This window comes from Ailuropoda melanoleuca, chromosome 1, assembly GCF_002007445.2.
Source record: "Ailuropoda melanoleuca isolate Jingjing chromosome 1, ASM200744v2, whole genome shotgun sequence".
In the NCBI taxonomy this organism is placed as follows: domain Eukaryota; kingdom Metazoa; phylum Chordata; class Mammalia; order Carnivora; family Ursidae; genus Ailuropoda; species Ailuropoda melanoleuca.
In genome coordinates this window covers 43,556,331-43,583,757 of record NC_048218.1, presented here as the reverse complement: position 1 = coordinate 43,583,757, position 27,427 = coordinate 43,556,331, and the positions used below count along the sequence as shown (strand labels likewise).

Below are 27,427 nucleotides of genomic sequence, written 5' to 3'. Positions count from 1 at the left end.
AAGTAGGTTGCAGAAGTAAAAGTATAATTGGACACCAGTTTTGTAAAGTTTCTGAAACATGCAAAAAGTTTGTATGCTATTTATGAATATGTACATGTAATAGTTTAACTGTATATGATGATAAACACTAGAGGATAAGGGGAGAAGTAAGAATTTATTACATCATTCTATATACGTGTAGTATTTTATATTGAGCTTATATTTTAAAGAGGAAAGACATGGCTAAGAAGCATACAAGAAGGTTTTAATACATTGGCTAAAAGAAAACATAACCTAAGTAAAAACTAATGTGCTAAAGCAATAACAGAGGATACAAGGTGTCAAGGAGACAAATCAATTCCAGGAAATTTAAGAATTTCCTTCAACTCTATTTCTGAGAAGAAAATGGTCTTAAATCCTGGTAAACAGGTCAGCTGTTGCTCTATGGCTCACCTTGTGATATTCCAGTTGGAGAAATTTAATTTCACTGACGTGCTCATTCATTAGAACTTTGCATACATAGAGGAAATGTTTCCAGGGACTATTTCTACTGTACAGGTGCAGAGAACTTTCAGGAATGTGTGTGGTCATAATTTAACAGTGACAGTGTATTCCTTACCCACTGCTCAAGGCTAATTTCTTTTTTTATTTATCAGGCCGCTTACCATATTAAATCTTAAACTGAACCACTTCTGCTTTCAAAGGAATACACCATCATCTTAAAATATACTTATTTGCTTAACAAAAATAATAATTTATTTTTTTGTATGCACTATGGCAATCTGTATGCATTTAGGGAGATAAAGATTAATTTCTGGCTAAAAAGGAGCCATGAGACAAAGGAAAATGTCTTCAAATGTATAATTAAAATTAAATTAATCATCTTTATTCTTTTTAAGCATATTATTTTGCCAGATCATTAAATATATTCAAATGACATCATGTTGGATTAAAGGGATTTATTGCCTAATGTCTCTTCTTTGTCTGCCGAGGACTGGAGCTGAGAGTTTATTGAGTAGGGGATCAAATATGCCACTAAGAACCTTCCCTGGAAAAAGGGACAAAAGGATGGAAACTGAAAATGAAAAGATCTGCTCTGTTTTTCCCTAAACTGCTGATGAGCCAGACAGATGTTTGCCTGCAAGTGACGTGAACCTATTTAATCTACTAAAACAAAAGACACCGCATTGAAGGCAATGCCTCTCCCTTTGCCTGATACCTTTACTTGGCGCCCTATTTCCTTTTAAAGAGACGCATGAAGAAGCACTACTGATCCCAGTATTGGTTGCATCCATCTACATTCCTTTCTTTTGGAAGAGATGATCCTGGCTTCCCAGCTGGTCTTCTTCACCTGCATCTGGATCACACTGAGGCCAGATGCTTTTGCTGCTTCTGAGATTGAGAAGTCCCACCAGCGGTGCTCCTCTTCAATGAAGAGAACCCGGTAACATAGAGTATAGTCTCCACAGTCATTGCCCTCCCTCACCAGCTGCCTCAGACCTATGGGGAACCTAGAAACAGATCTCTGATGGTATCACATATCTGTGGGTGATTGTCTCCCGCAAGAAACAGATCTCTGATGGTATCACATATTTGTGGATGATTGTCTCCCGAGATAGCATTCACCCAACAAAATTAATCGCCTCTGGGTAGCTTCAGGAAGAGCAGAGAATCCTGGATCTCGGCTGGCAATTGTATGCTTATTTTAGGAGAAAACAAGGGCTCGTGTAGGGATCTTCTTTCAGGGAATGTATTTCTTCAAAGAATAATACATTTATTACTAATAATGACATATGTTGAAAATTTCCCCAAATTTTTTTGAGTAGAAATTGGTCTAAGCATCAACTTCTAATGTTGAGACTTCAAGAGGAGATAGTCCATATAGCAATACTATAGTCATGAAAAGCATTAAAGGCATGTGTTGCCTTTCAAGGTGAGTTTCCATACCTTTGAAATATTATCCCAAATGTCAGTACATCATCGTTATTATCTTATCATCAATAATTGAGAGCATGTGTGCACGTGCTAGTGGAGTGTTCATCCTGCTTTACCGGGAACTCCGTGCGTTTTAGCACCAAGTGTCCCAAGCAAACAGGGATGGTTAGTCACTGTACCACGCAAATGCCTGCAATAACCAAAAAGGGACCTCTGGTCTTGGGGAAAGTCTCTCCTTTTCACCACGCACAAGATTTTGAAAAAGACCCAGGAGGGGAAATTGAGGAATGAAGGTGAGTTATATCACCCAGCCAACCCTGGCAATCAAGGAGGTGACAGTTGTTTCAGCCAGATTGCCCTCACATCCCGAATATTTATGAGGCACTCCCTATAAGATCGGGAAAGTGAACATAAAATTTTAATAAATCCTTGTGAAGCCTCAGGTTTAATGACCAGAAACAAAAGAGGTGGGAGGGGGGAGGGAAAATTTACTAGACTCCTGATTTCTGCTCTGCTCTTAAAATCAAGAGCCACCTCCCATACTTTTTCCATGTTTCTGTTCCCACACCCAGTTCTGAGGTAATATGTTTTGTCCAGTTCAGCCACTTTCTGAATTTTCTTCAAGGCAATTAGACAAGCAATATTTGGGAAACATGAGGTTACACCACCAGACTGAGAAAAAGGGAGATTGTCATAGGAGCTAACCCATCACACTGGCCCACGACCAGTGGTAGAATTGCTGTAGAAAAATCTACTATGTGAATTTTTTTAGGTGTTATTTAAGGGGCAAGAGGAGAACATCAGCTCTTTGTGGTGAGGTGCGAATTTTTTTTTCTTATGTTGGAGATCTCAATGTTAGACCCTATTTATTTATTTTTTTTAAAGATTTTATTTATTTGTTTGACAGAGAGAGAGACAGCCAGCAGGAGAGGGAACAAAAGCAAGGGGAGTGGGAGAGGAAGAAACAGGCTCCCAGCAGAGCAGGGAGACCGAGGTGGGGCTCGATCCCAGGACCCTGGGATCAAGCCCTGAGCCGAAGGCAGACACTTAGATGACTGAGCCACCCAGGCACCCCTTTTAGACCCCATTTAAACGAAGAGGAAACCTCAGGGTGTCTGCTACATGGAGCCTGTTTCTCCCTCTCCCTCTGCCTGCTGCTCCCCCTGGTTGATCCCAGGGTCCCAAAAAAATCTTTTCTTTTTAAAAAAAGGTAATGAGGGGCGCTTGGGTGGCACAGTTGTTAAGCGTCTGCCTTCAGCTCAGGGCATGATCCCGGCGTTCTGGGATCGAGGCCCACCTCAGGCTCCTCTGCCAGGAGCCTGCTTCTTCCTCTCCCACTCCCCCTGCTTGTGTTCCCTGTCTTGCTGACTGTCTCTGTCAAATAAATAAATAAAATCTTTAAAAAAAGGTAATGAATACTTAAAACTCACCACTTCCTTATTCCTTTAGTATTTTACTATTATCTCATTCTTTAGGTTATTTATATCTGTCCTGTCTGTAAGGTAGAAATCCTATCTATTACATTAAATCATGTTAAATTATGTTATGTTATATTTTACAGCACTATACTATGGGCTGTGCACATCTCTGTCATGTCAGTACCTTGAAATCAGTCACACAGGAGTATTTACATCATGGAAATAAGCAAACACTACAAATAGCGCTGTTTTTTTTGTTTTGTTTTGTTTTGTTTTTTTCCTGGAGAACAATTTGCTAAACATTTACCAGCACATCTGTGAGCCTAACGTAAAAGCAGGAGGGTCCTAGGGGTGGCAAGTCCACGTGCTCCTGCAAGTAAGACAGAAGGCAGTGACACGGGTTGTGTCAGCTACAGACTTGGTGCTCCTCTGGGGGCCATAGCTGTCAGGTCCAGTCTTTCCTTGTTGTAAGAAAACTTGAGCCCGGTGTTGCTAGATTCTTTGATTTTATAGAAGACGCAGGAAAGTAAGATTTTCATGTGAAATTTTCCAATTTAATATAACATATGGGCTATCAAAAAAAAAAGTATCTGCATCCCAGCCCCTAATCTGGTCTAGTTTCCTTATTTCACAGTTGAGGAACCTGAGGCCTCATCACTGAGCTCGTGATCAGATAGAGACCCAAGTAAGACACAGGAACTGTCGGGTCTCGAGTGGCACCTTCTCTCTGGGTGGCTGGTCCACAGAAATGTTCATCTGTATGGGGTTTTTTTCTTTATAAGAGACGGACTGTCGACTGAAGTCAGCTACATCTTCCCAGAATTGGGGAGTTCAGGAGCAGTTAGGTTAAAGCCACAAGAATTGTTCTATGCACCATATCCTCCCTAAGAAAGAGCAAAAGCATCAGGGACCTAGATATAAACATTGGATCCAGAAGTATGAGGTTGTCTTAGGGATCAGAAACTGGGTCACCTAACTTTCCTACTTTATTGCGTTCTTCGATTTGTATCTATGTAGCCCAATAGAAAACTTTTGCTTCATTTAGTATTTTTCTAAAGGAAAATAATAAATCTATACAAAATTTTTAAAATGTTGCCTACACGTTATTTGAGACTGTTGGGTTTCTGTGTGTCCTGGTTCATAATAGAGATCCAGTGAGAAAAAAAGTCCATGTTAAGCAGCAGGACATGCGTCTAGAATGACAAGGAGAATGGAATGATAAGGTAGAGGGCGATGCCTGGATCCTTCTTTGGAAAAGATCCAAGATGGCAAGTCCATCTCGTTTGAGATAATTTATGAAGCATTTATTATACAAAGTCAATAATGGAATGTTACATGGAAATAATACAAAGAATCTCAACTATGCTCTCCCTTTTCCAAGTTCTAATCCTTATTCATATAGCTCCATGATTTTTCATGTTTAAAATTATAGTATAGAAACTATTTTGTATTTTCTTAACTTAATCATTTTCTACGTTGTTTCACAGACATTATAATAGTTGGTGATTTTAATCACTCCATATTATTACTTTGAATTAAAGGACCAATTATTGAACATTTATTTTCAAATTTGCAGTTGTGAATCACAGCAGTAAATATTTTTATGCATGTAATTTTCCCTGTACCAATAAAAATTATAATATTACTGGAAATGAATTATGAGTCAAAGCATATGAATTAGCTCTTGAAATTGATTTCTAAAAGGGTTTTGCCAATATTTGTGCTGTCACCCACAAAGTATAAATGTCTCCATTTTGTCATACCCTTTTAACATGGTTGGCTACTGAGATTTTGTGTTTGCGGCTCACTTAACAGGTATAAAATGGTACTGGTCTTACTTGGTATCTCACTGTTAACTCTCTAGATTAAATGTTTTTTATTTTTATTTTTTAAAGATTTATTTATTTGAGAGAGAGAGGGAGGGAGTGGACATGCTCACACGTGCAGGAGGAGGGCCAGGAGAAGAAGAAGAGAGAATCCAAGCAGAATCCCCCCTGAGACCAGAGCCTGACATGGGGCTGGATCCCAGCACCCCGAGGTCATGACCTGAGCTGAAATCAAAAGTCAGATACTTAACTGAATAAGTCACCCAGGCACCCCTAGATTAAACATTTTTTAAAATATGCTTGTTAATTATATCCTTCCTTGGGTAAATAATCTATTCACGTCAGCCTACTTGTTTTCAACTAGTTTCTTGTAAACTAATCAAATATATAGACCCTTGGGAAAGCAGTTTTGGAAAGTAACCTGCCGAGTGTTAGTGGCTCAATTAAAATGAGTTTGTGTCATTCCATATATTTAATCCCAATGCTTCAGAATGACTTAGATGTATTTACTTTTCCTCATCTGGTTCTAGTACTTTTTAATTCTTTGCCTAATATGTTCTCCTCAAAGACTCCCTTAATGTCCTTAAAACCACTCAAAACCCAGTCTTTCTTCCCCCACTTTCTTAGTCACAAAATTATAGTACAGTTTCTGACACCAAGAAGAGGTGGAGCATGGAAATAGGTTTCTTTTGTTTCATCCAGGAAGGAAAATATTCTAACTCAAAGGGAAAAGTGGCTGCTATTACCAAGACTTACACCTACTATTTCTCAAACAATGTTTGTTACGCTTTGTGGGCAAAGGCAAAGACTGAGAATGCTCACCTAAGTCTCTTCCATGAACTGAGATTTCTTGGCTCTACCCCATCAGGACTCAGCCTCTTAGAAGACCCTCTCCTCAGACAGAAGTTATCCAAAAGCTTTCTTTCAGTAGCTACTGAAAATGAAGTTGCTTTTTCTAGAAGAGGGGAGAGGGAAGAAGACACAAAGTGGTTTAAAATGATAATATATATTGAATTAGACCAGAAAGCTCTGAGCTAAACCTGATGCTCCATCATCTATCAACCCCCTTATTAAGCATGTTTGCTTCTCGTGCCTTTGTTCTATTTTGGTCTTCGCTTTGTTAACCTTTATATATATCTTTTTATTTTATAAGCCAGGGTCTTCAAGCTAGGGCACCTATACTTCTGAGGGTACCTATACTCCTACGGGTACGTGCAAGCTATCAGAGAGGCATGAGGGCACGGATGGTTTTAAAACAATCAATTTCTGGATCTATGACTTCCTCTGACCTCGTTCTTAGAATTAATCTGCCTGGAAACTTGTCTGCAGTCTTCATGACGGCTCTGTCTCATTTGGCAAAATAAAGGCATACCTCTCCCTCTTCCTGAATATGACCTTATGTATGACCCCAGTGTATAAAATCCTCCTAGGTACAAAGAGATCATTATAAATATTGTTGTTGGGGTAGTGGGTGACTCTAGTGTAAATCTCACATCGTCTTCCAAACTAGGTGATTTTTTTTCTTTGTTTTCAATAAAATCGAAGGAAGAACCTAATTAATTTGTCAGGTTACAAGTCACTAGAAATAATTATTGATGATAGATCACAATGTGAGTTTTGGAAAGTAAGTAAGAAAGAATTTAAATAATTAAGTTACATTGCTAAAACAATGCTGAAACAAAATTTCTTCAAATTTCATGTATGTAAAAGTGTTTTTAATATTTTCATCTATAAAAGTAAAGAAGAGGGATAGAATTTATGCTAGATCTGGTTTCATTCTAGCAGGATGATATCCATATACATGACGTAATTGGGGAAAATGTACAATCGTTTCATCAAGAAATACATTTCCAATAAATTTTATTCATAACTTTAATAAGTATCAACATTTATATGAGTTATGTTTTGCTCCATTTGTAATAGTCATAGATGCTAAAAAAGTTCATTTCAAAGTGTATACATATATTCTTGCAAAGAAATACGATGAGGTGATAAAATTCTATGAAGAAAATAAAATGGAAATACAAGTTCAAAGAAAACAAGGACTGATATAAAATTTCGTATTTTTAAAGGGGAATTTGTTTCATGTATTTTTTTTTTAAGATTTTATTTATTTGAAAGACAGAATGAGCACAAGTGGGAGGTGAGGTTGCAAGGAGAAAAAGAGAGAAGCAGACTCTCTGATGAGCAAGGAGCCCAGTGTGGGCTGGCATCATGACCCGAGCCAAAGGCAGATGCTTAATCGACTGCAACCACCCAGGTGCCCCTATTTTGTGTATTTTAAAATGCATAATGTGAGTATTTAGATTCACTGAATACATTAAGAGGAGGAATATGAGTTTTCTTTTAAATTATCAATATTTAAGTAATTTAAATTTTTATAATGAGAAAATTATAGACATCTATTTAAATGTGTGAGTACATAGATTTTCAAAATTCTTTTAGAGGGTATGTAAGCCACATAATCCTTTGTGCAAAATAGATAAGGTATAAATAAAGTCAAAAATAAATAAGTATGGGACAGCTCACTGTGCATCAGAAGAGCCGTCCAGGTAAGAACAGGTGTGTGTACTTTTGGTACCGCCAAGAGTGCCCCTTAAGACGTTCTGTGTTCAGTGTTCTTGGGATTGTCAATTAAGATTTATCCTTTCCTCCAATCTCATGATGCTTCTGAAAATATATGCTTCTGAAAAGACACATGAGTGATGGCCATTTAGTTGTATTATATTACCAAAGGAGTTCACAAATTTTCATAGTTTTCACTCAAAGTTACATTTGATTTTTCCTAAGATAATAATAATTGGCTAGCTCATATTCAATGTCTACTATTTTCCAGACCTGTGGTTCTCCTAAGAAATGGTCATAAATGCAAACTCTGCACATGGGTCCCAGCAAACCAGGTGATTCAGATGCATGCCAAAGAAGATAATATTTAATATTTATCAAACATCCTGGCGTGAGGCCTTGAACATAGTAGGCATTTAATAAACATATTAGCTGTTATTACTTTTTCAATAAATAGTTCATCCCAGCTCCTTAAAAGAAGTGTTCTTATTAATTTGAGATCCTTGGAAGAAATAGTCCTATGTATTCTATTATTCGTAGGATATATTCACTTCACATGTTTAGAATCCAACTCACCGTCTTCTACCCAAGACAGATTTCATCCTCCAATTTTCCTTTTTCTCTCAATGGCAAAAATAAATCCCTGAAGGCCTCGACCAGATACGTCCCTCTTGAAAAACCGTTCTGGATGGTGCTGGGTTCCCATACACCTGGGCATAGTTTTTCATCCAGCTGCTTCAGGATGTGAAATTCTCACCGTCAAAGTCATTTTATTGAGCTAAGAAATTGCATTCACAAGTCATATGTTAAAGTTCACCCTGCTTTTCTGGAGAAGACATTTATCAAGGCAAAAGCATATCAGGAACTCAGAGTAGCTAGAATTCACTTAGTAGACCCTCAGGGTCTGGTGGTGTTATTGTTGCCACCGCTGATGATGATGATGACAGTGAGGACGCCCGGCATCTTTCTCTGGAAGGCGCTGAGCAAAGCCGCTAGCTAGCACCCGGGACTTGAGGATCGCTCCATTCCAGGGGAGCTGTGCTTCCACAGATCCTGCCTCCACACGTAGCAAACCACTAGGAAGTATGTATCCCAGGACAAAAAACAAGTCCAGGCGATCCAGCAACTTTCCCGAGTCTACAGACCCAGGGAGTAACAGAGTGACTCCCAGATCAGACTCTGGAAACACCCAAGAGACCACTCCCCACTTTGCCTTTACCCCAGAGAACTGCAGATGAAAATTAACTTCACCTCCTTCACAATTCGACCAGAGATCAAGTCCAATCAATTGTCAAATCCATACATTTTCCCTTTGGATTCCTCTCTATTCCCATTGCCATCCCTCAGGTTCTAGAACCTACTACAGACATCTGCTCTAATCTCAACTTGCTCCCATGCTTTCTGATCATTTTGTCTTTGTAAAGCACTATTTTCATCACAGTTTTGCAGTGTTTTTTGTTTTTATTTTTGTTTTTGTTTTACTGTGTTAGTGCAGAAGTAGTTTGACTTCAGTGACCCCAAGAATGACTTAAGTAACATGTTTAATGCAGATTCCTAGGCCCTGTTTCCTTGGGTTCTGGTTTAGGTGATCTGGGGTGGGGTGTGTGGATCTAAGGTGGGAGCGACAAGGTTTTTTTTTTTCCTGGTCTAAAAACCATATTCTGAGAAACATTACCTGCCAAAGCATTACGTCCAGACTTGGTTTATCGTCTAAGTTGCTCCAAATTTTGGGTTACCTTACCTGCCCACCCTTACATAATAAAGAGTAAACGTTGGCAGATCTTTAGCTCTGTGTAGCATAAGCCGAGAAAATGAGCTTTTATGTGTGTATTTCAGAGGATACCAGGTTGAATGCAGAAGGCTAACCTAAATCAAAATACCCAGAAGCTTGTATATCTCAAAAGTATTTTTCCCCCCTTTGGAGGGATAGCAAACAAGAACCCAGAATGAGGAAAGACGACAGCACCAAGGCATGGCTCCTGCAATCTGAGCAACTTCTCCATATCGAGGACCATGACTTTGCAATGAGACCTGGATTTGGAGGTGAGTATTATCTTTACAAACCTCTTATGTCACAATCCCTTGTACTGTCAAAATGAAGTTGAAAATTTGAAGCAATTAAGATCAAAACACAAGTAAAGACCAATTAAAAAAAAAACAAAACCTTTTGCAATGATCTTCTCTTGAATGAGAACTGATACATTTTAAATTGATCAAAAAAGATAAATATCTTTACTAAATACCTATACTATTTACTAATTATAAATAGTGTGTGTTCAATAAATAGTGAATGGGTATAAAATGCCTATACAGCAACTTATTCTTTCAACTAAAACCTGTAAATTGGATTCTGTGATGATAGTCATAAAATCTTATTGAATAACTTTATAAGCTGAAATGCCTGGCTTTGGTGAAAGGAATAACACACCAAATGCCATGGCTCCCTATGAAACAACCCTGCTCAGGTTTCTCGTTTTATCACTTCCGGCATCTTCCAGAATGTTGGAGTGCCAGGCACTATTCCACCCTCCCAGTGCCTCGTAAGTAGGCACTATCATGCTTCCTAATATTCCAGTGTGGAGACTGGGGAGTAGTGAGAAGATTTCCTCAAAGCCAGGAAAAAAGCAATAGTGGTGGAACCCAGATGCAAGGGCAGGTAAGCAGGACAGAGGGAGGCCATATAAGGACACACTTGGAACAAAGCCTTTCCTGCCCTCAGACTGTTTAACGTGCGTCCCAGTTGCATCCCTGAGGTACCAAGTTTTCCAGAGACGCACAGGATGTGGTGGAATCAAGCAGTTCGTCTGAACTCTCCACTTTACCGCTAAGTCCATCCTGGGACCTCTGTCACTGACCTAAGTCTCCACTCCCACCATTCCTGAGCTAACAACTTTTCAGAATACGAGAGGTGTGGCTATAGCAGAATTGAGTGTGAGGCTGAGGAAGCAGGAACCCTCAGGTGTAGACCAGGGGCAGCTTTTTCATAAACAACTCATACTTTAAATTTTCTGCGTGGGGTGGGGGAAACGTGACACTCGCTCTGTTGTGGTTGCGACCAAGGGAAGCACAGCAGGCTTGCAGGTACCTCAGAGAACTCACTTGTTAGCAGGTAAATTAAAACAGCACGTCAGTTAGTTGTGATGTCGAGGGATGTTTGTTGTTTTTTAATTTCATGGAATCCATTGGGTTGCAGTTCTAAGGGTCTGGCTTTGATTTTATTAGACTCGTGACTAAACCATTAGCAAGCATCAAAGTCACCTGGGGGATTCTTAACAAGAGAGGGCTGCGCCCCACCCCCACACACCCAGGTTTCTCTAGATCTGGGTGGGGCCAACAGTTTGCGTTTCTAACCAACCCCTGGGCGATGCTGATACAGCTGGACTGAGAATCACATTTGATATTCGCTGAATTAGATTATCGGCATCAGATTAAATCTTGGGGCGTTGCATTTTTTGTTTTTCCAGAGCCTTTCTCACATTTATTGAACTTAACTTAGGATTTTAGAAGCCTCGGAATTAATCAGGTTTAAAGATGTGTTCGTGTTTTACTTCCGGGACTTCTTTATCTTGCTTTCTTCGCATCACTGCTCCTCAGATGTGCCATCCTTACTGGAATTCTCCCAAAGATGCCTGAGCCCTCAACTACCATTCCCAACAGTTTCTTTCCGCCAACCAAAGTTTGTCCAAAGTTTGGATAATATACTGTACAGCTATCACGCAATTATTCTGTACCTTGGTCTCCATGATTCTATAAAAAGTTTCTGAAGTCTCCCCTCCCAACATTTAGTTGGAGAAAATTTTACGAAGATAAACTCGCCCTGCCGTGGGCCTTTTTAGGCACTAGAGGGCGCCAGTCGCACAGGAATGGCTTGGACCTGCCCTCTCCTGAACAGCAATTAGAAGCTCAAAATGATGTATGCTCTTCAACACCGATACAAAAGCTGCCCTAATTCCTGTCAGTTTAGGTTCTTCAATTAAATGAATTTCTATCTTAGAGGAAAGGGTTTCTACGGTTCTATTTTAGACCATTGAAAGCCAGAAAGATTGAGAGAAAAATGGCTGTCCTTGAATTTGGACCTTGAAACAAGCACTCTAGAAAGGCTTTATCACTCAAAGTGGTTCAAGGACAGGCAGTAGAATCACCTGGGAGCTAGTTAAAAATGCAGAAGCTCAGGCCCCACACTCAGACTTTCTGAATCAAAATCTGCATTTTAATAAGATCCCAGGTGATGTGAATACACTTCACAATTTGAGAAACACTGTTGGAGATGATTCAGTGAGGACCCTCTGTTCTTTACCTTTAAACACTTAAATCTTCATTCTCCCTCCCCCGATATCATCCCTGGTCCCCCAGAAAAACAAAACTGACCTTAAATTTCCACTTCTTTTGATCTGTTGGAGATACATGTTAAGATTTTATTTTGAGTGGGAATGCTTTTTTTAAAAGCAATTATTTTTCCTGAGGCTGCACTGTGGGGTTATTAAAAATGCAATTGAAACGTGCTACTTAGTGGCAGGTGGCAAATCATTCCACGATGATGAAATTTTTTCTGACAATCATGGACTGGGGCTAAATGGTGTCCAAATGTCTTATGCATTCAGTCAGCTCAGGCAGAAAAATCCATCAATTCAGGCAGAAGTGTCAGCCTGGTAGCTCCGTGAAAAACAGTCCTTAACCTTCTCTTGTCTTGGTCAGAACAGTTTCTTCTACCAGTGACCCATTTCTCTGTTCTCTCAAGGCTGCCTTCCTGGGGAAATCAGGCAGCAGGATATACAAGACAGGCTTTAATTTATCTTCTCCTTCTTTATACTTGTCCATAACATAAACACACGCGCATACTTCTTTCCTCTTGAGCTAAATGTAACTTCAGCACTTCTCCTGCCTTAATGTGTTTTCCTAATTAGCTTTAACATTAAAACCAGCTGCTACTGCAGTGTTTTTTACTTTTATAAAGCATTAGAAGATTAATTGACTCATTATGTGGAAACAGGAGGATATAAATTTAGGGGAGCTTTTTGTTTAACTCGGGTTATAAATTGCAGCTCATTTTCTTTATGTTTTTCCTACCCTTTACATCTCTCATCACTGAGGGCTTTTTTGTTTCAGTCTTAGAGATGATGATTTCTTTGTTTCTTTAAAGTGAAATCAATTGAGCATCTAGATACCGGCTCCTGAGTCAAGACAAAAGCTAACGTTGTGTAAGCCGCCTGTATAATCTGTGTTTGTCAAACAAGAGGACTAGCCTGGGAGCCAGAGGGACATGGCTATATTCCTGCATTAACTAGCCTTGGGTTTCAGGCAAGCTTGCTAACATCTCCGAGTGAGTTATGTCATATGTCAAATGGAGCTAACATCGGTTTTACCTACCTACCTAACAAACGGCTTTAATGATGAGATAGTGTATTGTATAATGTATTTTAAGTGCACTATACATGTAAGATATATGACTGTTATTTAACAACCCTTATCCCAGCATACATAAAAATAGACTGATGGTCCATCTTTACGTATACAAGAAAGACTACAGATGTGTGTGCTGCTACCTGGGTATTGATCCTGGGAAATCAACACGTAATGATAATGGTTAATGTTTATTTATTTTTACTATATGCCAAATGCTCTATATATGGAATTAATGCAAGTATTTGTGAAATTGTTATTATTTGTGTTGTATACGTTACTGGTCAGTAAGATGTGTGAAGGGGGTTAGGTTAAGGACTTGACACACATTCTTTCATTTAGTCTCACAGCAAGGCTATTAGGTAAGTACCATAAATTTATTTCCCCTATTTTACAGATAAGCAAACTGAGACTTAGAGGAATTAAGGAATTTATGGAAATTTGGCTTTAATTCAGGTTTAGGAGCTAGAAATTTCATGATTTTTAATCCATCTGCTTTAGTACAAACTTCTCTCTGAGACTGAGCTCCTTATCCATAAAAAGAATGATATTTAGAACTATATCCAGCTCCAACGTTCTGTAATTTTGCATCTTGCCTTTACATGGCCCTCGCCCTCCACACTGTCCTCAAGATGCATAGATTTCTAGACCCTGGAGTAAGGTACACTTGGGCATGGAATTCAAAGGAGCCAAAAATGAGGTCAGATGGCATCTGAGGGCAAACACTTTTCTTCAGACTGGAAGAGCTCGTTCCCCCAAGAATAGAATAAATATAGAAAGGAAGAAAAAAGAAATCGAGAATGTTTCCAGGAGTCCTTCCTAATGGACAAGCCATGTTTTTACCCCACTCTTTTTTCTTTTTTTTTTTTTAAGATTTTATTTATTTATTTGACAGAGATAGAGACAGCCAGCGAGAGAGGGAACAAGCAGGGGGAGTGGGAGAGGAAGAAGCAGGCTCAAAGCGGAGGAGCCTGATGTGGGGCTTGATCCCATAACACTGGGATCACGCCCTGAGCCGAAGGCAGACGCTTAACTGCCGTGCCCCCCAGGCGCCCCTTTACCCCACTCTTTACCCCAGACCAGTCTTCAAACAAGCCTGAGGGTCTAGTGCTTTCCAGCGGTGGCATGAATATCTCCCTGTGCAGTGGCTTTATACGACGGCCCCAGCCTTGCACAAATAGTCATTAGCAACTGGGATCTGCTTACAAGTCACAAGGTTCTACACACAAATTGTTCTCAGGTTTTGTCATAAAATAAGTGCTCTGTGAGAAGCACTTTTCATTTTCTAGTCAGGAGTGGACTGATTATCTAAATGTTTGAGTGCAGCATTGGGAATAGTAGCTTGCATTCCTATGAGCAGGTTTGCATTTTTGCTGAGTTGCAGTAGCAATAACATTTATTTCTTGCCATTTCTTGAGCACCAATTAAGTTTACTAACTGTGTATTATTTCTAGTCTTCAAATAAGTCTCCAAGGTGAATACTGCTACCAGGATCGTATAGGTGAGGAAACTAAGCTTAGAAATGTTACTCACTCTTGGGGCACCTGGGTGGCTCAGTCGTTAAGCGTCTGCCTTCGGCTCAGGGCGTGATCCCAGTGTTCTGGGATCGAGCCCCACATCAGGCTCCTCCGCTGGGAGCCTGCTTCTTCCTCTCCCACTCCCCCTGCTTGTGTTCCCTCTCTTGCTAGCTGTCTCTCTCTTTGTCAAACAAATAAAATCTTTACAAAAAAAAAAAAAGAAAAAGAAATGTTACTCTGAATCACAGATGAGTGCTACAAACAATCTTAGCACTTGTCTGAGTTTTCTCCAGTCCTGACTTTCGCTTCCTTCTCATCAAACACATTTCTAAGGAAGTTTGCTTCATCCCAACTGCAGGTTGTGGTTACTGATGTCCTGCACAGAGACCTTTGTGACTGTGTGGCGTCCCTGTGGGACACTGTCCTCTTGTCTGTGTTCTTCCAGCCCGTCAGGCCCTGCCCGAGTGAAAGAGGCTGGTTTTTGGGCAAGAGAGAAAAGGCTCCCACATGTTTTAGAGTCATGACCCCCACAACGACTCCACTCCCTGACTATAAAAGATGATCCTTACCATAGAGAATATGTACATAGCTCTACCTCCTCTTAGACACGTTTTCGAAACATTGTTCCTTTTTAAAGCACTACTAGCTAAAACAAAAAACAAAACGGAAATTGAACACACTATTTCTATACCATGAATATGCTGTAAGAAGGAAAATATTGAGTAGTTTCTAAGCACATGTGTAATAATTATTGAAATAACATTTATTTACACACATGCCTTTTTATCATAGTTGACTATGTAATAACATATCAATAGATAATGGAGAAATTTGTTGTTAAAAAAATTTTAAAGTAATTCACTTGCAACATTGATCTCTCTCTGTTTTGAATGTTACCAAAATAATTTTAATGATTTCTAAGCATATCATTCATTCTTCTTTCAGAAGGCTCTCCAGTGCCAGTAGGTATAGATGTCCAGGTTGAAAGCATTGACAGCATTTCAGAGGTTAACATGGTAAGTTTCTCTATATGAGATAGTGGTCTTTTCCTGGCAGGATAGAGAATAGTGTCAAAATCACTGGTGTTTTGGGGCGCCTGGGTGGCACAGCGGTTGGGCGTCTGCCTTCGGCTCAGGGCGTGATCCCGGCGATATGGGATCGAGCCCAGCATCAGGCTCCTCTGCTGTGAGCCTGCTTCTTCCTCTCCCACTCCCCCTGCTTGTGTTCCCTCTCTCGCTGGCTGTCTCTCTCTCTGTCAAATAAATAAATAAAATCTTTAAAAAAAAAATCACTGGTGTTTTAATAAACCAATTTAATTATGTATATTACTATTAATGTATTTTTTCATAGAGTCAAAATTACTTTGCTCTCTATTCACTTCTTTCTGCTTGAAATTTAGATTTTATATGATACTTTTATCATATGCAAATACCACGATTAAAGATAAAACATAAAAAAAGATAAAGATGTAAAAAAGAGAGAGAGAGAAAGAGAGAGAAAACAAACAGCGAATCTCTTAAGGAAACCAGACCTAGAAAACATAAATCAAATAAATTGGAAGATCAAATAATCTTTTTATATATATACTTAATTAATATGTTTGTTTATAGTGATTCCTCCAACTAGTCATTGCCATCCAAATGTTAACTGAATGAAAAATTATAGGAAATATAAAAATTCCAGCAAATTCTAAACAAAATTTTTTTATGACTTGTTATATTTGTTTCAATCTTCAGTTAATGTTCTTCTAGTCCTTATCATTATCAAATTCGATATTTATTTCAAGTTTCACTATGAAACTTCCTTCATTTTAAGCACCCTAGTCCCAAAAGGGAATAGCACCAAGAGTACTCACTGCTCAAAAATGCCTTGTTTAGAAAGTTGCGTCTCTTCCCTGACGAAAACCAGCTTGTACTGACATTTTCTTAAGTCTGTTATATTCCAGGAACAAGTACTCTTTTCCTCTTCCTTGCCCTAATCTCTAAATTATCCCTGAATGACCTAGTCTGCATCTAAAATTTTCACTGTCTCCACCCCACTGCCCCTAAAAACCAGACCTCATCCTTCTCTCCTGAATAAGGTGACTCTTGGACTCAGTATCAGCTAAAACTGCACTGGGTTCTCCATGCCCAAGGTGAAAATGCTTTCTAATTATCAGTGACCCCCAGTGTTGACTTCTTTTGTTTCTCAATTATCACCTTCCCACCCTGAATTCACTTTCAATTCCTTGAAGTTTTATCCCACTCTCCTCTCAACATGGTGTTCAGCCTGCTTTCTCATGGTGGTGCCCACTAGTGGTGACGTTGGTGTGTCACTCAAATGTACCAATGTCTGCTATTCGACTTCATAAGCTCAGATCAGACTGAGCACCTAATTCTAAATATATGCTTACTAAAGCAATTCACGCAGTAACCCACACAACTCCCTGCAGAGTAGTGTTATGGGAATGAATGAATCATTCTATTTATTTGCCCTCACCCTAATTCAAAATTACACATGGCTGATGCTCCCAGATTAACCTAGAGCAATTATACAATGTACCTTTATTCTGAAACTTAAAAAAAAAAAAACTAGCTCATCATTAATTGGTGACTTATCTGTAGTTTACTGGGATTTGTTTTTTGCTTATATAATAAATGTCAAAGTTCTGTCACATGTGTTAGTTCAAGAATAATTTGAGTATTGTCGGGAAATAAATGATAGTAAGAAGTAAACAATTGTTAAAGATGAAACACGTCATCATTGTCCACACCCAGTGACTTGGATATAGCTAGAGGGGTTTTTGTTCAGACAAACAAGATGTTAAATGTAGCATATGAGAGCAAACAAAGCTCAAAGTATTGACTAACCAGTTTTTTTTCTGCTAAAATAATGTTACTGTAGCTCTGCCCGCCCCCCATCTTTATCTCTTTACAATTGGGTTACACACTAACAATTCAGTTCCCTGAGCCATACTGGGTCAGAATCTCAGGGTACTAGCTTCTGGGGAATGTGCTGTTTTAACCAATTCACAGGTAAGTCTTTTACACACTAGAACTTGAGACCCACCAGTTCTTGGTATTCTTTCTCTCTCTCGAGCCAAGGAAAATTGTTATCTCCATGTCAGGATCTCTGACAGCATGCATTCTATTAACAGCTCTAATAAATGCTGTATCCATTTTTGTGGGACTGTAGTGTATTCAACTTGGGGTGGGGTCTTCTTTAACAAAAAATAATTCAAATTTATGGATACAGAAACCATTATAAAAGTGAATGTTTATTTACAATGAAACAATAAGAATAAAATACTGGGCCCTGTAGTTCCAAATCCTTTTCTTCTGAGATCTCTTTAGGTGATTTACCAGTACATATGTAGAAATATTTCCTAGTTATAACCTGGCTTCCCTTCCCCAACTTGAGTTCTCTCTGGTTGCTAGAAATGCAACATTCACCAGATTTCAGGTGAAGGAGAGGTTCTGCAACTCAAGCTCACTGGCTTCATCCTAAATCTACCTGAAAATACAATATAAGCCATTCACTTTATGGGTCATTAACACCCATACCAATCAGTCTAGGACTCATGGTATTAATTGGTCATCCTGACCCATATTCCTACTGGCTTTGACTTGTCTCTTTTTCTCTCTACCTAGGACTTTACAATGACTTTTTATCTCAGACATTACTGGAAAGATGAGAGGCTCTCCTTTCCAAGCACAACAAACAAAAGCATGACCTTTGATCATAGATTGATCAAAAAGATTTGGGTGCCTGACATCTTTTTTGTCCATTCTAAAAGATCCTTCATTCATGCTACAACCGTGGAGAACATCGTGCTGTGCATATACCCTGATGGAAACGTCCTCTTCAGTCTCAGGTAAGGAGGGCTGTGTACCTTCTTTGGCTTCCCTATACCAGGGCTGTCTACAACAAAGCTAGTGGATCTCACTTCTGGCTAAACTCACAATATTACTGTCTGTTTAGTCATGCTGAAGATTGGGACACAAGCTGAAAGTATAATTTTTCCTTGTTCTACCTTCCAGATTTTAAAGAATAGTTTTCTACTCTTATCTACTCAGCATTTCGTTGGAGAATGATAGAAAATAAGGTTGGGGGGCGCCTGGGTGGCACAACGGTTAAGCATCTGCCTTCGGCTCAGGGCGTGATCCCGGCGTTGTGGGATCGAGCCCCACATCAGGCTCCTCCGCTATGAGCCTGCTTCTTCCTCTCCTGCTCCCCCTGCTTGTGTTCCTTCTCTCACTGGCTGTCTCTATCTCTGTCAAATAAATAAATAAAATCTTAAAAAAAAAAAAGAAAAAAGAAAAGAAAAGAAGGTTGGACAGAGTGGAGCAGAACCGTGGAAATCCCGAAAAGTCTGGCCCACAATTTTATAGGTGCACAGAATTGCTTTTCTTCTTTACCAACTGCACGTTACCAAGCAGTCTTGGAGTCTTGGATTAACTAAATAGTTTTCTTAATTATCTCCTTCATTTTTTACGAGAAGGTATAGTCATCGTTCAGATTATCACTAATTTGTTTACTCCCTTTTCATTTTTTTTTAAAGATTTTATTTATTTGACAGAGAGAGAGACAGCGAGGGAGGGAACACAAGCAGAGAGAGTGGGAGAGGGAGACTCAGTCTTCCCACTGAGCAGGAAGCCCGATGCGGGGCTCGATCCCAGGACCCCGGAATCATGACCTGGGCCGAAGGCAGACACTTAAAGACTGAGCCACCCAGGTGCCCCTCCCTTTTCATTTTTTTAATTCAAAACATTTTTTCTGACACTATGCTGTAACAGCCCTCCAATCTTTAATTCACAATATGTTCTTTTAGCCTAATGAATCTTGTACATACTGAATGGCTTACCATTGGTAATTCTAAAAATGTTTAGTAAATCCAAGTAATTCAATGTTTTTCATGCCTTACAAATCCCAAAAAGACTCTGTAGTAAGACTCTGAAAAAAAAATGGCTCCCCAAAGGATATCCATGTCCTAGTCCTTGGAACATGTGAAAGTTACTTTATTTGGCTTTAAAAAGAAAAAAAAAAGATCTTTGCAGATGTGATCAAGTTAAGGATCTTGAGATAGGAAAATTATCCTGGATCAATTGGTTGGGACCCAAATGCAATCAACCATAAGTGTCCTTGTTAGAGAAAGACAAGGTGACCATTAGGACAGAGATTGGAGTGATAGAGCCACTAGAACTGGTATGCCAGCAGTAGCCAGAGCTCTAAGAGGCAAGGAATGAATTTCCCCCCAGCTTCTGGAGGAAGCAGGGCCTTTCTGACACCTTAATTTTGACGTAGTGGTACTAATCGCAGACTTCTGTCCTCCAGCACTGTGAAAGAATAGATCTCTCTTGTTTTAAGCCACCAGTTCGTGGTAATTTGTTACAGTGGCAATGGAAAATTAATACAGATATTTTTGGTTCACTAAAAACACTTGCTCACTTAAGTACAAAGGTGCTATTGCCATATTGCTGTCAATGTTTTTAAAAATGCAGGGAAAGGAAAGTATTACTTTCAATAGAACTTTTAAGTCAGGAGTAACATGGGACTCGAATACATACTGGAGACAGGCCTCACTAGGAATCAGAAGCTGAATGGCAGCATCTGGCCAAGGAATCAACTGGTTAAAACTTTTAACTTTTTAAAATTAATTATTTTGATGAAAGATTTAATTCAGTAGATTGTCCTTACCCTGCACATTCCAAAGAATGATTTCTGGCTCCTTGGAGATAATCTCCAGCCCTTGAAATATCCTGCCTGATAAGAGGATCTTTTTTGACCCTGAGGCCTTGGGCCACGCAGATAGTCTATGCTAACAATGGGATTTATGCAGGAGGCTTTGAGTTACCTGGTATCAGCTGGACCTCTGGACGGGCTAGAGACCAAGGTTAGCCAGACCTATGGGACCAACTCTCCGTTAATACCTTGGACCTCAGGGCTCAGGTAGCTTCCCTGGTTGGAAGTACCCCATGGTCACACGTCACTGTTGGGATGGTAGCACTGCCCACATAACTCTACTAGAACCGGACAGCTGGAAACTTGCTCCTGGTCTCTACTGGACCCTGTCCTCTGCCTATTCCATTGCTGATTATCATCTGTGTCCTTTCATCATAGTAAATCATAACTGTTAGCGTAACAGCTTTGATGAGTTCTGTGAGTCCTCCTAGCAAATCATGGAACCTGAAGTTGGTCTTGGGGAATCTCCAAACACAGAAGGACTCAAAATTGTTGTGCACACAGCTATTCTAGCTAGCAGCAGAGCCAGTCCAAGCCCACAGCCAGGTTACCTGGTTCCAGGCTTGGTTCCGACGCTGTCTATTGACAAAGATTCTCTCTTTGACCGAAGTCTTCTAGGCTCCTCTGAACTTTCCTCTCACCTAGTCCCTGACTTTTGAGCATCTGTGTTTGTCTCTGTTAAGTGCATTCAGCCAGAATCCTCGCTCCTCAATAGCCTATCACCCTCCAAATCTGATCAGATTCCTCATCTTCCACTACACCCAGGTGATGTCTGATCACCCTGGCCTGCCTTCAGCAAGAATCCCATTAGGTCCTTTTAGTCAGAACCTCTCCCTTCCCCCTTACCCATGATGCTTCCTCTGAGTAATGTTTGCATCCACTGCCCCCCAACCCTGTTCCTTGGCTATAAATTCCCACTTTTCCTTGTTGTATTTGGAGTTGAGCTCACTCCTCTCTCCCTTGTTAATAAACCAAATTATAGTAGTCCCCCTAAATAAAATCTTCCTTACTGTTCTTTAACAAGTGTCATGAATAGTTTTTTCTTTATCACCACTTACTTAACCACTTTGGTTGTTCATTTATTCATGTCCACCATGAAGGAGTCTCAGAGACTTCAGAGGTCCCTTCTGCACACATCTACTTATACGTGGACTTTTTTTTTATAAATACAGTACAATACTGTGAATGTATTTCCTCCTATGATTTTCTTAATAACATTTTCTTCTTTCTAGCTTTACTGTAAGAACACAGTATAAAATACATATACAAAATATGTGTTGATTGACTGTTTATGTTGTTAGTAAGGCATCTGGTCAACAGTAGGCTTTTAGTAGTTTAATTTTGGGGGAGTCAAAAGTTATACATGATTTTCAACTGTGCAGAGGTTGGAGCCCCTAACCCCTGCATTGTTCAAAGGTCAACCATATCAGGAATATACCAAAATGAGTATGTTTTGTGACACAAAGTCATCCAGATACTTCCTTGGCTTGGCATTTTGCTACATGACTATTGACAGTAGTTCAACTCATGGAAGATAAAATGGTTCTACTTCTCTGATTAACTTGAGGGCACCATGGGTAGGAGCAGCTGTTGCCTTTGTTTTGTGCAGACTTGCTCAGGGGCCTTTTATAAACCTCTGATCTGCTGTTGTGGATACCAGAGTTTGTACTTTGAGGCAGGATCATAGTACAGCAGCCTCTGCCTAAAGCCAGAAAAATCTAGGAGGATATAAAATTCAAAAAAACAATCCTCATCAGTATGCAAGCCTTAATGGCACCTGAATTATGCATTGTGCACATAAATCTGTAACTGAAAATGCTCCAGGCTTTCTCCTCACTCTTGGAAAGAGAATTTTCTCAGGTAAGCTTGCTTTGAGAGAGAAACCTTTACCCATAGGTTTTTATTACCACCATCCAAGCCCTTTAGGACTAGAAATGAAGTTTGGACCTTCCAAAAAGCAGAAAATATTTAAATCTATTTAAAAGTCTTCTCCCTTTGAAGTATGTTTCTCTGAAGACATCAGAGCCAAAAAATACAGAGGGTGAAGACTAGGAAACAGTAAGATCAGGAACAATCTTTAGAGCAGACTTCCTCCATTAACCCTGTGTCTTCAGCAAACCACCCACTTTCGTGGGTTTGCGTCCTTAGACTTTATTTCAATAGCAGATGGTAATGCCTGTTTCACATTATTCTTCAAAGGCACACAAAACAAGCACTACGGAAAGGGAACCTCAATATTGCATGTTTATTTGGCCATATGGTGAAATGAGCTGCAGTTTTTGCTTTCTCTCTTCTTTTACAGGATAACTGTTTCAGCCATATGCTTTATGGATTTCAGCAGGTTTCCTCTTGACACTCAAAACTGTTCCCTTGAACTGGAAAGCTGTAAGTCTTACTTCCTGAAAGAGTCAGCACTCATGATCTGAACATACCATCACATATCTGCATGTAAATAAGCAGTTCTTAACAAGCATTTTAAAATCTTGATATAAGATAAATATATTGGTTCAAAATAATTACTTTTTTTTTTTTAAACCAAGGATGATGACAGACTGTCTCTCAAAAGAGAACATCCAGGGAAAGGATGCTTTCATAAGTACATATTCTGTAGTTTCCACTGGGTTATAAAGGAACAAGTTCCCTAAAAGGGTATGTTCTTGCTAATATTATTAACATAGACTGACATACTTCCCAAATTTGGAAAGCTCTGGAATTCATGTTCCCATATAAGTCACAATCTTCCATTAAATGTACTTGGGTGCCCCAGAAAAAGGCAGCTGTAGACATAGACCCTCTAATCAAAGTCCTGTGGGAGGGCGTCTGAGCCAGCTCCTTGTCAATCACTGTTGCTAACCCATCAGTTGTTTTTGATACGACATCTTAAAAGCTGACTGCTTGTTTTCATAATGTGGCCAAAACGCTGGGAATGTCAGTGGATGTTCCTCCCCAAATGCATTTGAAGCTTTCTATAACGTTATGTGATTTCAGAAGAAAATTCTTTATGAGCTCAGTTCACTTTGGACTTTTCCCAGAGACTACAAAACCAGAGGGGCCTGACGACCTCTGGTCAGGCCTGTGACTTGGGACAGGCAGTGTTGTGACAGGACGCCGTGCACACAGGGGCGGGAGCAGCTCTTTGGAGAGTTTTAACTCAATGTGTGGGCACAAGAAAGACCGCCACACTGTGCCAGTGACTAGGGTCCAAGTTTTGGAGACTGTTTTTCCTTTTCGTAGTTATGGGTATCATAAGTCTATCGGCAAACATTTTTCAGGATCTGATATCTACATGTCATTGGACCAGGCACCAGGGATACAGAACTGTATAAAACATGGTCATAGACCTCATGGAGCTCACAAGAACTGCTTCTAGTGACAAGAATATCATTCTCTTGTTTTAGATGCCTACAATGAAGAGGATCTAATGCTGTACTGGAAACAGGGAAACAAGTCCCTAAATACTGATGAGCATATATCCCTTTCTCAGTTCTTCATTGAGGAGTTCAGTGCCTCCAGTGGATTCACTTTCTACAGCAGCACAGGTGCATTTTTCTATGTGGACAGTTCATCAGCACTTACTGAGCACCTACTGTTTGCAAAGCACCACAACATGTGAAGAGACCTGAATCCAAACAAGTGTCCCATTTGGCCAATACCCTATTTCCTTCTTTTCAGGCAACCTCCTCCACCTTTCCAGTACATGACTTCTCTTCCTCATGCAATCACCTCTAAATATACACCTTGCTTCCACTCCTGGCCTCTGCAGTCTACTCTTAATACAGCAGACGGAGCGATCTTTGAAAACATAAAGACCACAGTCCTTCCCTGCTTAAAACCCTCTAGTGCGTTTCCACCACACTTAGAACAAAACTCAGGTTTCTCAAATGGCCTACAAGGTGCACATGATCTACCTCTGAGCTTACCCACCACACCCACCCCCTCCACGCTCTCCACGCTGGCCTTCTTGCCCGTCCTCAAGCACACCTCTCTCATTCTACCCACACAGCTTCTGCTTTGGCCTTTTCCTCCCTCTGCCTGGAATGAGTTTTCCCCAGCTTTCTCATAACTGGCTGTCTCCTTCCATTCAGGGTGTTGTTCGAATATCATTTCAAATAGTACTTTCTTCATCATCGTGTCTCAACTAGACCTCCTTCCTCACCATTCCATCTGTGTTTGTCTTCACAGCACTTAACGCTACCTGAAATATATCTCTAGTTGACTGCTTTCTTATCTGAGGGCCTGACTAGAAAGAGTGCAAGAAATCTGTCTGCCTTGTTCACCGTTTCTTCCCCAGCGCCTGGAATGGGCACGGCACATCACAGATACTCAATAAACATCACTGGGCTTGCTTGGGCAGCACATGCACTCAATAAGTATGGCTGGCTGAATCAGGCAGTAAAACAGGAAGTCCGTTAATTTCAGGCAGATACTGTATACTCTTTACTATGACAGTTTTATTTTTCATTTGATCCACAACACTGTTTAAATTATACTTGATCCCTGTTGATTCAAGTTAGAAGTAGCTTCCTCTTCTCTGGTTATTAGCATTCTGGGTCATTTCAGGAAGAATCCATATAAAATGCCATTTTGGATTTTTGAAGCCAGGCTTAGGCTGGAAAATGTATGCTGTCCGGAAGTTTCAGAGCCGCCCTGCCTACAATCTTTTCACCTACTGACTTGTCTCCCTGGAGGTGCTCTGTTCTGCCCTGAGACTCTGGAGAGGCATTATCAGGTTGTTATCTAAAAGCCTGAATCATTAAGAGAAATCAAAATTTACATCACAAGGAAGCTAAAGGACTTTCTAGAACCAACAGCTATTTAGCTATTTAGATCCAGAACAAATGCTCTGTTTCACTTATTTGTCTATAATGCTTGGGATTCAGCAGATAATGCTATTAACAGTAATAATGCTTATGGCCTTTTCTGATTCTATAAGTAACACAGATATTGTTTGTTTTGGTCATTGGTATACCCCTGGCACATAGTAGATGCTCAGTACGTAATCTCTGAATGAATGAATAAAAGGCAGATAATTTGAAAAAAATATTCAGACAAGTTTAAAGAAAAGCCTTAGTAGTCCCACATCCTAGAAATAAACTGTTATTATTTTTATATATTTCCTTCTCCTTTTTCTATTCTCTCTTTGTCTTTCTCTATATAAGTAAATACAGTTGACCCTTGAACAACACAAGTTTGAACTGCGCTGCCCACTGATATGCAAATTTTTTCGATAAATACAGTATGGTACTACACATGTATTTTCTCTTCCTTACGGTTTTTTTAACTTTTTTTTCCTCTAGCTTACTTTATTGTAAAAATACAGTACCTATAATGTAGAAAATATGTCTTACTCAACTGTTATGTTTATTGAGGCTTCCAGACAGCAGTAGGCTGTTAGTAATTAGGTTTGGAAGGACTAGAAATTTCTATACAGATTTTCAACTGCACCAGGGCCAGCACTCCTAACCCTTACATTGTTCAAGGGTCAACTGTGTAAGTATGTTTTTATCAGGATTTGTAATGCTGTGAGTCCTACATTTAATTAATATTTAAGCAAAAGAATGCATGCAATGAACAATGATACATGTCAAAGTATAATTTATAGCTAATTTCATTTTGCTGTTGTTATGATGAAATAACTTTGGCACATTGTAGATTGTGAATAAGTCTTCTCAGTGTTTGAAGCTATTACAATGCCATATATACGAAGCATAGAAATCTAAGAGTATTGTTTCCTGAACAGAATATATACTGCATATATAATAATGACAATGACATCTGTTCAGATTTTGAAACACAAGTATCCATTAATACATACCCAACCATCCTCTTAAAAAGAAAAGGTTAAATTTCATTTCCAAATTCTTACTTCACCAATATGCCATCCCACTGGCTTTGCTATCTTTTTATTTGTCCTTGTCCGACTTTTTAAGCCCTACCAGGCAGGTCCAACACTAGCTGATTTTTTTCTTCTTCTGGTCATGTTTTAGAGTCTGCCTATAGCCATATAAAATACTTACATTGAAAAACTTCTTGCTCAGAAAGATGCTTTTAAGTGTTTTAAAATCCACTAAAAATTCATGGGGTGCCTGGGTGGCACCGCGGTTAAGCGTCTGCCTTTGGCCCAGGGCGTGATCCCAGCGTTATGGGATCGAGCCCCACATCAGGCTCCTGTGCTGTGAGCCTGCTTCTTCCTCTCCCACTCCCCCTGCTTGTGTTCCCTCTCTCACTGGCTGTCTCTATCTCTGTCAAGTAAATAAATAAAATCTTAAAAAAAAAAATCCACTAAAAATTCTTAACAGGCCAATGTGGTTACAATTTTAAGAAAAAACATTTTTATTTCTAAGAAAAATTTTAAAAAATAATTAAGTTTAAATATACATGGTTTGTACAGCATGATAGAAAATTATCAATGATAAATTTAAAAAATTTTAAATCATGATATTGAAGAATATATATAATCCCATATTTGTTATTTTAAAAAGGACTTATATAGGGGCACCTGGGTGGCTCAGTGAAACGTCTGCCGTCAGCTCAGGTCATGATCCTGGGGTCCTGGGATCGAGCCCTGCATCGTGCTGCCTGCTTAGTGGGGAACCTATTTCTCCCTCTGCCTCTGCCACTCCCCCCACTTCTGCTCTCTCACTCTTTCTCTGTCAAATAAATAAATAAAATCTTTTTAAAGAGGATTTATATATATGGTTTTTTAATCTCTAGAAAGACTAACAATTGATACTTCTGAGAGTTGAGTATAAACTGAGGATATTTTCAATTTTATTTCGACACTTCTGTATTTTTAAATTGTTACAATGTATACATTTTTAATAAGAAAGATTAAAATGGGCTTTAAGACTATAAAAATATGAGTAAAGCATTTTTGAATTTGTAGTCAAATATCAAGTTTTTTTAAGATTTTATTTATTTTTTTGAGATGGGGGAGGGCAGAGGGAGAGGGAGAGAGTCTTAAGCAGACTCCTAACTGAGTGTGGAACCTGATCACCCTGAGATCCTGACCTGAGCTGACCTGAGCTGAAACCAAGAGTGGGGTGCTTAACTGACGCACCACCCA

At 39.5% G+C, this 27,427-nt stretch overlaps 1 protein-coding gene across 1 annotated transcript in view; it reads left to right on the top strand.

Moving 5' to 3' along the window:
- The first annotated feature begins 1,298 nt into the window (after positions 1 to 1,298).
- The window catches only part of GABRR3 (gamma-aminobutyric acid type A receptor subunit rho3), a 50,476-nt gene continuing 24,347 nt past the window's right edge, over positions 1,299 to 27,427 (top strand). Inside the window, 6 exon segments of the mRNA XM_002920035.3 lie at positions 1,299 to 1,423; positions 9,654 to 9,766; positions 15,589 to 15,656; positions 18,270 to 18,493; positions 22,664 to 22,746; positions 23,760 to 23,900. Of these exon segments, the coding sequence (XP_002920081.1) occupies positions 1,299 to 1,423; positions 9,654 to 9,766; positions 15,589 to 15,656; positions 18,270 to 18,493; positions 22,664 to 22,746; positions 23,760 to 23,900 (754 nt within the window).